Source organism: Macrotis lagotis, chromosome X (genome assembly GCF_037893015.1).
Source record: "Macrotis lagotis isolate mMagLag1 chromosome X, bilby.v1.9.chrom.fasta, whole genome shotgun sequence".
In the NCBI taxonomy this organism is placed as follows: Eukaryota; Metazoa; Chordata; class Mammalia; order Peramelemorphia; family Peramelidae; genus Macrotis; species Macrotis lagotis.
The window spans coordinates 152,320,191-152,333,712 of record NC_133666.1 but is presented as its reverse complement, the minus strand read 5'-3'; the positions used below and the strand labels follow the sequence as shown (position 1 = coordinate 152,333,712).

Genomic DNA, 13,522 nt, shown 5'->3' with positions numbered 1-13,522 from the left:
AAGTTAAATGATCACACAGTCATCAAACTAGGGGAAGGAAAGGGTGTGTATGTATGTGAAGGGTGGGGGTTGGGAGGAATGAGGAATTTTGGAATTCAAACTTTGTTTACTTCTCAATCTGTGTTATTTGACCATTGGATTCAGATGACTTCAGAGAAGAAAGTGAGCCTGGTGACTTTTGCCTAGCCCTCTCTCACTTAAATCCAATTCCTTGCATGTCATGGCATCACATTCTTGAAGAATGGACAAAAAGCAACAACAACTTCTCAATCTGTACTGGGACCAATCTCCCAAGAGAAATACGTATGTAGAGTCTCTTAGTACTCTTTATTCTCTACCCATTTTAGTTCTGCAACTAGTCCACTTTCTTTTTTCATATATCATTTAACAAATTTTTTCACTAAAGAGAGGGAGATTTTTATTTTTTTAATTATGAACATTTCATTTGCTTGAAATAAATAGGTTAATCTAGGTTTATAATTAGAAATAGAATTTGCACTGAACAACCAAACTTGTAGTGATCTCTTAATAGACTTGTGGATATATAAAGTATCCTGACATATACATAACTTGAGCTGAAATGAAAACTTGAACTAATAAACCCTAGGTTCCATTATATTTTGAAGTAATATAAACCTTCATTAAATTCTCACAACTATCTCAGCTTCTTTGTCCTGTCACTGATAGGACACAGAATAGTAGAACAAATACCCTGGAGTCAGGAAGACCCAAGTTCAAATTCAGCATTAAAATTAATATCTCCTCTTTTCCCTGAACTTCCCTATTTTGGCCAAAGGCATTGCCATTATTCATCGTCTTTTTTGTAATCTCACATTACATATCCAATCACCTGGGAAATAATACCTTTTTCTACCGCCACCACATTTCCTGCATCTTTCTGACCTCTACTTATTCAGCTCCCACTTCTAATTGGTTTTCCTATCTTGAGTCTTTCCATTCCAGTCCATGGTACACATTGCTACAAAAGTAATTTTTCTTAAATACAGAACTGATCTTGAGGCTTCTCTCCTCAACATTTCCACTGAATTACAATTTCCCTTGGGATAAAATAATTTTGTTAAGCCTTTCCTGTTCCTGCAAATGCTATTACCTTCCATTTCAAACTACTTTGTTTTTTAAATAATCTAATTCTATTATCAATTTTTAGACTTGATGTTTTGCCATAAGCAGCAGGCATCCCATTTCCTTAGCTTTCTGGCAGACTCTCTCTCTCTCCCTCTCTGAAGACACACAGACACAGACACACACACACACACACACACACACACACACTCATAAACATACAGACACATACATATATCACCTCAGTACTGTTTCAGTTTTTACAGTGGTGGCCATAAAGAAGAATAAGTAAGCTACACTGAGGCTACCAATGATTATTTTTCATTAGATTACTTTCCAGGGACCAGACCACAAAAATATTTGAACCTGATAAGATTTGGCCAGCCCCTTGTGGGAAGAAATTCCAGTGCTTGAAAGGAAAGCATATTAAATCTCTGTTGTCTAGGTGGAAGAGGCTTCTAAAAAGGAAAGAAGTCAAATGGTAATCAGGACCTCAGGAAAAAACTAAGAAGCAATGGGTAGATGTTGCAAAAAGTCTAATTCAAACTTGATAGGAAAAACTTTCTAATGAGAGATGTCTGAAAATGGAATAATGTGTGGGTTCTCCTTAGAGACTTTTTATGAGGATTGATTTGATATTTTTAAAATTTTTTTTTAGTTTTTTTTTTTGCAAGGCAAATGGGGTTAAGTGGCTTGCCCAAAGCCACACAGGTAATTATTAAGTGTCTGAGACCGGATTTGAACCCAGGTACTCCTGACTCCAAGACCGGTGCTTTATCCACTGCGCCACCTAGCTGCCCTGATTTTGGATATTTTTAATGCAAAATGCTATCATCCTTAAAGCATCTTAAATGTGCAATTGTCCTAAAAAAAAGACATAATTGGCATTGTTATTGACTTGGGTTCCATAGAACCCCTTTCAAATTCTCAATTCAATGATTCTGTGTACCCTTGGAGAATACTGGCTGATTCATGAGAATTACAAATTCTATTTTTAAAAATGAAATGAGTAGATTCTTGCCTGTGCTGACATCTAAAACAGTTGTCCTTCATCCCTATTCTAGTCCATAATCTGTTGTGTGACTTTGGTCATATGCACTAACCTTTTAACTGGCAAGGGTGCAATAATTGTGGTAGTTCCTTCATTCACTCCATTTTCCATATTTGTAGTAACCTGATTTATGCTGTTTGATCCTAATTGCCAAAAAAGAGAGAAAAGGACATGGAAGGAGAATGAGAAAAAGAAGTTCCAATAATTCATGCATTCAACAAACATTTATTAATTGACTAGTGTGAACAGTATATTTAACTAGGGTCTAGAAATTTATTACTTTTAAACATTGTTGTTTAATTTGCAATAACATTGTTACATGTTTGTGGGCATATTAAATTATCCTGGTTTAGAGGAAAGGAGTATGATATTTGCAGAAGACTTTATGAATATCAGAAACATTACTAGTATTTCAAACTTAGGGTCACTGACTGATTCATTGATATGAATCATTTACTGATTCAAACTCTAGTGCTTTGCTTACTATACGGAAAGACTAACAGGAAGAAGAGAACAAGATTGCCATTTAAGAAAATTCTATTATATGGATGGTGTAACACATCATAATGAATCATAATTAAGATTTTCCCCTTAAGCAATATGCTGACCTTGATCTACCTCATAAGATTGTTCCATTAAAAACAAAATCTCTCCCTTAGAGTATCAAGATGGTTCCCAATTACACTGAAGTAAAATGTAACAATAATAAAGCTAGGCTCTAATTTATTGAGTAAAATATAAATAAAAATTTAATATTAAATATTAAAATTTAAATACAAATTTAAATTTTAAATATAAAAATATTTAAAATTAAATATTAACATGTAAATAAATACTAAAAAATAAGACATGTGAGTAAAAGCAATGTTCCAGGACATAAGCTGAAGAACAGATACCATGCTTTAACAGTAGAGGGAGTTTACTCACTGTAGAGTTTTTTGGGGGGTTCATTATTCACTTCAACTAATTTTTCTGATATGGGCTATTAAGTTTTGCAGATATTTATCCAATTCACTGGCATATAACTGGGCAAAATAGTTCAAATAATTTTGCTGATTTCTGTTTCTTTTACTGTGAATATAACTTGTTTTTTCTCACTAGCAATTTTATCTTTTAACTTTTTGAATTTTCTTTACAATATGGTAGTTTCTGCTTTCAAATTTTGTTTTTATTTATCTTTGAAATTAGTATTTAGTTGTGCTTTTATGATATTTCTCTTATAAAATTACTTTTTGCTCAATTCCTTGAATAATTCTTTTTTCTTTTGTTGAGTGATGTATTCAGAGATATACATTCTTTCTTAATGACTGATTTGGCTAGATTTCAAAATTTTGAAATGCTGTTATTGTTACATTTCTTATGCACTTCAAGAAAAATCCTCCTGCCTTCTCTTTCTCCCATATCTCCCATATCTATTCTCTTGACAAACCATTTTTAACTACTGTGTTTAAAAAAAATCTTAATTTACATTTTGAATGCTACCACTTGGTAATGATATGCTCTTTCTCTTTAGATGAAAGTGTTTAGAAATAAAAAGTTTTCCTCTAAGTTCTGCTTTGGCTGAATCCAAAATTTTATGTTTTCTCACTATTTTCGTTAACTTTAAGAATATTTTCTATTGATTCTATGATTTAGATGTTTGGAAATTCATTAGAGTTATATATTTTGACCCCTGTAGGATTAAAGCACTAAGTTTTAATTTCTTCTGATCTACTTTTTGTTTAAAATGCAGTCTTTTCTTTGCCATAAATATTTGTCACTATAGCAGTTTTATATGGTGTGATTCATTTTTTTTCCTTCTGTTGTGATCAACTTCATTACATGAGATAATGGACTATTGGAATAATCTGAGCCCATGGTGATGAAGTTCTGCTATTTTTAACACAAAAATGCTTTCAATAAATATTAGTAATTGATTCAGTTTTCCAGAGTCACTATATAGCTTTTGTATAATGAGTGTCATTTCAGAAAAGATACATTGATTTCAGTACTAATAAAGGGAATTGGATATCAATTGGATTTTAGATTTAATTGCTAATAAGGAATATATACTTTAGAGCAATTCCCTCTTTCTCATAGTTTTTTTAAAAAAGATTCACAAACCTTATTATAACTAAATTTTCAGAAAAAGATAGCATTCTTGATTGAGATGAATTGTAAGACTTTTTAAATTGCTTTTTCACAATTTTGTATTCTCTTTTGTCCAGTATAAGGAATGAGGGAAGGGGAGAAGAGATAAGGAGTTTATGTTCTTTTGAAACCAATTTTTATCAGAGAAGAAATCAGAATTCTTTCTCTTCCTCTACTTACAAGATTATTAAGGTATACTTTTAGGTCTTTACCACAGATAGCTTTTTTTCCCCCTTTTTTGAGGTTTTTGCAAGGCAATGGGCAAGTGACTCGCCCAAGGTGACATAGCTAGACAATTATTAAGTGTCTGAAGCAGAATTTGAACTCAGGTCCTCCTGACTCCAGGACTGGTGCTCTATTCACTGTGCCACCTAGCTTCCCCCCACAAAGAGCTTTTTAAGATACTCTTGTTCATTATCCAGCCATGTTCATCATTCTGCCTCAAAGATTAAAATATTTTCCTCATTTGAATGAGGAAAGGCTTTGATTTGTATACAGAAATACTTTATTACCACCTTATGACAGTCATCTGAGTAAAATCTTTCTAGCATCCTATATGTGAATTACTTTAGTAAAAGAATTCACTTTATAATCAAAAATCTAGAAGTGGAAGTCACCTTTGCGACTGTTTTTTATCTATTCTTTACACATGAGAGCTAGTGAGGTGACACAGGCCAGTGAGATCTTATTATGAATTCAGACTCAAACTCTAGGTAGCTCTGTGACCTTGGCTGAAAAGTCATCCTGAGTGACTTCATGTTTAAACCTTGCTTCATCTCTCGATTAAATGCATGGTCTCTACTGGAAATGATGGTCTGCATATGTGGTTAGATATGGAAACACTCACATGTACCAATCTTGTCCTTATATAGAAAGTGTCCCTTATTCTCTATAACAATTCTATCCTCCTCCAGCTGCTTGCCCCCTTGATGTGTTAATAAACTACTTTAATTTTAGTTTGCATCACTGACTATAGCAAGGTTGCAAAGATATTTTCTCTTAACAATTTGACTACTCCCACACTGTCCTTTGCTCATATGCCTACTCCAACTCCACAGTGGGCACTGGGACAGGCATTTCAAACTTTGTCCATTCAAGGGTTGGCATAGACTCTCAAGTCTCATGAAGTGATCATTGCAGTGGTGGGATTCAAATAAATTAACAACTGGTTCTCTGCCCTAATGACCATTTTAAGTGTACAAAAAGATATATTGAAATAGTTTAATATTTTATGCATGTAATATTCAAATAAGAACAATAAAAGAGGCATATAAAACTAGATTATGTTATATTACTCACAATGAACAAACATATCCTTATGGAGTGAAAGCAGCCCCGTGACTACAGCAGTCATTATGGTGAGAACCAAAACTCATTCTACCTATTCTAACTCTTTTCTCCTTCTACTTCCATGGCTTCCAAAATGGGCAACAAGATAATCTAAATTTGAAATCTATATTTTGAAATCTATAATTCTTTTAGTTCATTGTATTCCTTCTTCCTATTGGTTTCACTGTTCAGGGAACACCAGTGTACTCATAGTATCTCAGGAGAATTTTGAGCATAACACAAAGAGGAAACAAATGACAGTCTGTCACCCCCTGGTAGTTTGGTACTTTTTCTCACTATGTGTTTGTTTACTAAAGTATCAAAAGCAAGGGAATTAAAATGTAGTATTTCATCAAAGGTATAATGTGTTTTAAGAAATGAAAACATAGGGGCGGCTAGGTGGTGCAGTGGATAGAGCACCGGTCTTGGAGTCAGGAGTACCTGGGTTCAAATCTGGCCTCAGACACTTAATAATTACCTAGCTGTGTGTCCTTGGGCAAGCCACTTAACCTCATTTGCCTTGCAAAAACATAAAAAAAAATGAAAAAATAATTATAAGCATATTTCTGTCAATTTTTTTCCACCTACGGACTAAATGAACATTACTACGAGCACTTAGAAAATGCTATTGTGCAGATGAATGTTAAAAAAGAGTAAAGAAGATAAACTTGTGATTTCCACATTGAACAGCTGCCCAGGTGCCCACCTTAGAGAGAACCCTGATTACCAGTGCCATTTTAATAACCAGTTTGCTGAACTGAACATAAAATTAGGTATTGGTTCTACTGAACTGGTGTGAACTGGCTGAATCCCATCACAGATCAGATAGGGTAAAGGGAAGCAGACCTTGAGTCCAAAAGTAATTTTATCAGTTGTGCAGGAAGACACAGTAATAGGGGTCAGATCCAACATTAAATTACCAAGGAACAGAACAATCAAGGCATAATGGTATCATTATTGGATCTGGCCAGAGTAAGCCTCCTGTTGCCAAACTACTAGGCAAGCTGTTACAGGACAAGGGAAAAATTATTAGTTAAAACCAGCAATGTCTAAATCTTGAAGTAAAGCTTAGCACAGACTGGAAGACAAATATGTCCTGATGAGTATGGGAAAATAAAGGACCTTTGAGTGTCAGTGTGGATGATAAAATACAGACTTTGGAAGATCTAGAACCTAGGCTAATGGATCACTAAGATAGGCCAACACTTTCAAATGGACACAGGTTCTCATTACCAAGTCCATTAAGTAGGTTCTCTCTGAACTATGATGTTACCATCATACAATCCAAATGTTTTAGAAAAAAGACTATGGCATCCATAAGAGCCATTTTTGTAGGGAATGATAGGAAGAAAGTACATGTTCCCTTTTCACCAGGAAACATATTATGGCAACAATCCACTCTACACTTTCAGTGGGCCCAGTCATTGTCATCAAGGAAATTAAGACTTAAGAAGACACAACACCATTTGGAAGGGTATCATTATTAGATGCCTTTTCTCATAAGGGATGAGAAATCAAAAAACCACATGGCCTCCCTGGAATTAGAATAATGAGAGTGACTGGAGAACATTCAGAGAAACAAATGATGTTCTATGATGCTTTAGATCAGATAGCACAATAGCCAATGAATTGGGAAAAGCCCATGCCACTTAACCAAACATTTAGATAAACCATTATGACTTTTTTAATATTCATTTGTTTGTTGCCTCCCAGAGATTTGTTCAGCTGAATGTAGAAAATGAGCAAAAGGAAATTGCTTCAGCTTATGTTAATCAATCAGCAGATGTTCACAACTTCATAAATTCTGCCCTAGAGGGAGTGGGAAAAACAATGAAATAAGATGATGCAGGAAGAAAATATAGTGGGCTATGGATCAAAAAGGGAGATTTAGAAAGCAAGGGACATTGGAGAAATCATTTGACCCCATTACCTTAAATAAATAAGATTTTTAGAAAAAGAAAGCAAGGGGCACCCCAGTATGTTTTTTACTGTAAAAGGATAAATATTTAAGATGATGATTGCTGTTAAGTAACTCCCTAAAGGTTTTCTAATGTTAAGATCTAAAAGGGTAATAATTATTTCAGGGAAAGTTACCAGAGAGAGTGCTATGGCATTTACTTTTTCATAACTTTTTTTTTAGTTTTTTTTTTTTTTGCAAGGCAAATGGGGTTAAATGGTTTGCCTAAGGCCACACAGCTAGGTAATTATTAAGTGTCTGAGGCCGGATTTGAACTTTAGGTGACTCCAGGGCCAGTGCTCTATCCACTGCGCCACCTAGCTGCCCCTTTTTCATAACTTTTTGTTACTGTTATGTAAACATAAAGCTATTCACTGAGATCCAGAAAAAGATTTCATTATGGAATTAAAAAAATTTCTGGCACCTCTGCTGTCTGATTTACTTCCATATTATGAAACTTATGGTTCATGAATTTAGCCAAGCTTGTGTTGTTCCAGATTAAGAATAGACAGTCTCTTGTATTCAAAAAAATATCAATTTAGAAGCTATTTTAAAACTCAGATGACTTACATCTATCTGTTTGGTGATAATGATACCTGGACACTGTCAATGAGGAAGATTTATCTGTACACTGTTTAGTCCAGCATCTGAGGGTTATCAATTTTGTCATCCTGAGCACCTTTCTGGTTCTGAATCCTGTTTTATTATCATCAACATTGCCTAAAATATGAAAGTTTATTCTCTTTAACTTGTGTCTTACTTATTTAGTTTTCTGATAGACCTTGACTCATAGTACCTATTCTGTTTTTAACTTGAAGCAGTCTGCTCAAAGTTTATGATGAATCTCTTATTTTATTTGCAGAATTGCTCTTCAAGGACCTAAACGATGTGCACCCATCAAAATTTTGATTCAACATGTACTTGACTAATAGCTTGCTTTTCCTACACAGAGAGACTATGAAAAATATTCTCTTTTTGGAAAGGGACACCAGACATCCCCTTTGAAGTTGCAGTTTGCCTTGTATCCTAGCTTATTCTCCTAGAGGTCCCAGAGGAAACACAGATAGTGAAATGATGTTGACCACTCCACCAACTTTGGGAATGGCAATTTTTTTTCTTTTTTTTGTTTTGTTTTGTTTTGTATATGTACAGAGAAGGGTTCCATCAGGAGTCTTCATCCAAAGGTTGGAGCCCTATCACAGAACTTTATTAGTGCTTGTTCTAGTGGAGAAAGGTGCTGCTGGCTTACCTTTTGAACCCCTGTTCAGCTTGTAAAAAAGTCCCAATCCCTTGAATTTTGTTTTCCTACTTTTTTTTATAATATAAGAATTAAGCCCATTTCTCCCCGGTAGGGTGGCTGCTTATTAGGCAAAAGTTTTCTTTGATTCTAATCTTTCCTCTCATGTCATAAATTTAGTCACTCACCTTCCAGAACTCCTCACCTCCACACACATTCCCTTGGAAGAACTTAATCTCATGTTCACAAATGGCTCATCTTATGAAAATGGACTGTGAGTTACTGGGGCAGTAGTCCTGTCAATGGATATGATGACAGGATGTCGGTGCCACTAACCAGGACTTGCTAATTGGTCAAGAGCCTCTGAATGAACTTTTATATTGGCTCTGCCTTTGGAGTCTGTTGGGCACCTGGCAAAGTTAAGCAGATAGTTCATGCCCTTATTTATTAACTACCCCTGAGGCTCCCTGAGGCCATTTCTGTGATGCATTGTATGAGGATGTCTTTTTTTTCCAAAATGGCAACTGGATGGTGGCCAAATGAGTTGCCCGGGGTCATTGAGAGCTGCCAAGCACTCTTCTTGACTATTTTTCCTTAGTCACTGCTGCAGAAATTGTTCAGAGATTAGTATATCAGCAACTGTCTGTCTAGGATTATATTGAACTTTCAAGCTCACTGGTTATGACTCCCCCCACCCCTTCCTTGTTTGTTTATGTCATGTGGCATCAAGTTGCTTTGTCAAAGGAAATCATCAGAAAAGTGAAGATTGTGGGAGTTCCTAAACTTGCAGATTGATTTTAATGAAGTTGCCAAAGTCCATGGTCTATAGATGTTTTATTAATATAAAGAATGACTGAACTCTTGGGATGATGCAATTCCAGTGACAACAAGTCATAGAAAACATAGAAGTAAGATACCTGATCAAGGATACAATACCAAGATTTAACCTCCCATGTAGGACTGACCACCAAGGGCTACCCTTTACCACAGAATTAATTCTACAGCTAGTTTACTACAATAACCCCTTAGCTTGCATGTCTCTTATTACTCTGAGTGAGTTGCACAGCTAAATATGGAAGTTAAGACCCTTTGGGGACAACTCTATTGGGAAATTAAATTGGCCTCAGATATTTATTCTTCTGGTGTCCACTTTAGATATGGTAGGATGTGAATATATAGTAAATAGGAATTGGATCATCATTTACCTTAACCTAGTTATAGGGGATTTTAATAAAACCTGATTTCCCCCTCTAATTCTTTCACAGGTCTGGATGGAATTTGTTCATTTGAATCATGAGACTACTTAAGATCTATAGTTTCAGAAAGGCATCTAATCTCCAACCCTATAGGAATTAATCTATTTAGGCCCTATAAATCAGTCAAGGTGCAATCAATGTTCCTGACCAGAGAACCAATAGATAGAAACTCATTTGAAGTCTTCTGTGAGTGACCTCAGTGCAACCAAGGAAACAATCCTTGATTAATCCCTGCATCCAGTTGAGCTTAGGAAGCACTTGGACACTAGTTAGTGGTCCTTGGCTGCTTGTTTCACTCTTATTACTAGAACCTCATCTACAATCCACCTAAGTTTTTAACCTTCCAGTGGGATCATTAATGATGAAATTGAGGAAATATTGAAGAAAAATATTATTTCCTTCAGTAATGGTCTTTCTTATCAAATGGGTATCTGATTTCTATCACATTGTTATCTAGATAAATATTTCCCATTGTGGGCCACCTGGAAACTCACCCAAGTACTATACTATGAAGAGGAGTACTAGGATGTAAATATTTTGGCTCCTTTTCCAAACCCACTGCAAGGACTATTCCACTGAAGAAGGTTACTGAGATGGTGGAAATTAACTCAACCCTTTCCCCTACCTCCTCCCTTACCCCTCTGCTAGCATGTGCATCTTGTGCTACTCTTTTATATAAATCCTGCCTTTACCCTTGATGGATGCTGACATTATCAGCCCAGTGGTGAGCATTTTGCAACTGTCCCTAATTTTTCTTTTTCATATTTCTCTCCCTCTTTATGCAACTTATCCCTTGCTGTTGCTGCTGCTAATCCCCTCAGAGGATTAGTTGCTTTTTATTGCCTCTATTTCCTCTCTTCCTTAGCTTTTCTACTATAACCACAGTAATATGTAAGAAATCTTTTTGTCCTTAAATGCTTCTGGGCCAGAGTCAAGCCTTTTGTAAATTCATTCATACATTCTCAAATTCAAAACTAGATCACATCCCAAACATTTTAGCCATTATCAAGACTATATCTTAGACTGTGTCTTCCTTCTTCCTTCTTCTACTTAGACTTCCTCTAAACAAACAAAACAGTAGTGAATACAACCTGGGTATATTAGGTGACTGTAATTATACTTGCCTGAAAGGTTTAATGTTACAATCTCTGTTGGGGGAACATATGAGTAGTATAGGATTAAATAGAACTAGTCTAAATATCATTGGTTTCTTCCAATTAGCACTACAAGATTTCTACTTCGTAGCCTCTAAACCCATTTTTGATTCCCTTCAAATACACAGAAAAGTAGGTCCCAGAGAAGGTGTGGCCTGGGCCACTACCATATGCTGTAGGAACTCAGAATCCAACTAGATGAAAACTTGACCTGTTTTCTTCTGACATGGTTTTAATCCTAGTTTTTCCATGCTAAATTCTATGAATAAGTTTCTACAGTCTTCTGCAAACAAAACTTTGAGAGCCATGGAAGAGCTCAGCACTGAGTTACATTATCAGATGGCTGTATGTAGCATTCAAAAATCTTTTAACATTAGATCTCTTCCTGTCTGAAAAGGGAGCTAGGTATGCCCTTGTAGAACAGAAATGTTCCAGCACAAGGGTTACAAGTGATTCAGATGATATTCATGGTCATAATGCTTGGAGAGATTTCAGAAGGGGAAAGATCAATTCTATACCTTTTAGGAGTATACCTTACTGGCTTCCTGATTTAAAGGGTCTATTCATTGACCTATTTTTTTCTTAATTATGGGCCTGTTCTTTTGTCTGTACTTATAATTGCCTCCCAAGACATACCTCTCTTATCCTGAAACAAACCCCGAAACTTCCAGTAGCTCAGATCAGAATGATAGACTGCACCATGTTCATAAATCATGAGTGTTATTAGCACCAAAGGGGTGATATTGTTCAAACTCAGTCTGAGAGATGCCATATTAAAAAAAAGGAAAGATCTATCTCATTAGGTAAAAAGGGGAGTCAAGCCCAGGGAAGGTAGTATCTGGCCAAATCGGCAAGAGAATCCTATCACCAACATAAGTTAGCAACCTTTCAGTCCTTACATACTGAGCTCCTTGCATACTGAGCCAGCCTACCAGCTTCCACAGCAGCATGGGAGTGACTTAGACTTCAGCCCTGTACCTTGTCACAGAAGGCCAATAGTCATACCCTTGGTCCTTTGGGGCAAGAAGTTTGGGACAGAGTTCAAAGTTCCCAAGAGAAGAGTTCAACTTAAAAAAAATCACAAAATAGACTGGAAAATGAGAAACAAAGGATCACAACACAAACTGAGAAGAGGGCAACTTCCAAACAACTACATGCAAAACCTTAGATAAATATGAACTAGTGTCAGATCCCAAAAAGAACACCTGGAAAAGCTCAAAAATAATTTTAAAATAAAATGAGAGGTAGAAGAAAAATTTGGGGAAAGAAGTGTGATTTGTGCAAGAGAATCATGAAAAAAAGTCAAGAGCTTGGTAAAGGAAGCAGAAAAATGAAAAAAGATGTACAAAATTCCCTGAAGAAAACTCCTTATGGAGAATTGCCACACTTAAGAATTACCTAGCTGTGTGGCCTTGGGCAAGCCACTTAACCCCATTGCCTTGAAAAAAATCTAAAAAAAAAAAAGAGAGAATTGGCCAAATGGGAAAAGTACAGAAGTTCACTAAAGAAAATCTGGAAATGGAAATTCCCAGGAACATTACAACCAAATCGCAGAACTCTCAGATGAAGGAGAAAATATTGTAAACAATCAGAAAGAAACAATTGAAATATCCTGAAGCCACAGTCAATATTACACAGGATTTTTTGCAGCTTTTACAGTAAAGGATTGAAGTCTTGAAATATGATATTTTGAAATGTAAAAGAGGTAGGATTACAACCAAGAATCAACTACCCAACAAAACTGAACTTAATACTTCAGGGGAAAATGAGCATTTAATGAAATAGAGGATTCTCAAATACTCCTGTTGGAAAGACTAGAGCTAGATGAAAAGATTATAACATAAAATTCAATTTTCAAAAACAAGATTCAAGAGAAACATAAAAAAAGGTAAAACAGGAAAGAAAACACGTTATTCAAAGAGTTTAAACTATTTAAAAACTTATAACTCTTAAGAACTATCTCTATTAAGGATGTCAGAAAGAGACAGTGCACAGTTGTGAGTTGAATATGATGGGAAGGTATAAAAAAATTAAAGAGTGAGAAAGAGGATTACACTGGGTGAGAGGGAACGGAGAGGTAAAATAGGATTAAATCATAACATGAAGAAGCACAAAAGACCTATTACAGTGGGGGAGGGGTGGGAAGGCGTGTGTGTGTGTGTGTGTGTGTGTGTGTGTGTGTGTGTGTGTGTGTGTATGTGTGTGTGTGTGTATGTGTGTGTGTGTGTGTGTCTTGAACCTTATTCTCAATAAATTTGATTCAAAGATGGAATAACACTCTGCCCTATAGGGAATTAGGGGAGAGGGACAAGAAGGATGAGGTTA

General features: G+C 35.6%; 1 protein-coding gene across 1 annotated transcript in view; it reads right to left on the bottom strand.

Annotated features, from left to right (window-relative positions):
- EPB41L4A (erythrocyte membrane protein band 4.1 like 4A) overlaps positions 1–13,522 on the bottom strand; it is a 198,857-nt gene that overhangs the window by 37,405 nt on the left and 147,930 nt on the right. The window contains exon 13 of the mRNA XM_074205000.1: positions 2,187–2,277. Within this exon, the coding sequence (XP_074061101.1) occupies positions 2,187–2,277 (91 nt within the window). The remainder of the gene's footprint in view (positions 1–2,186; positions 2,278–13,522) is intronic.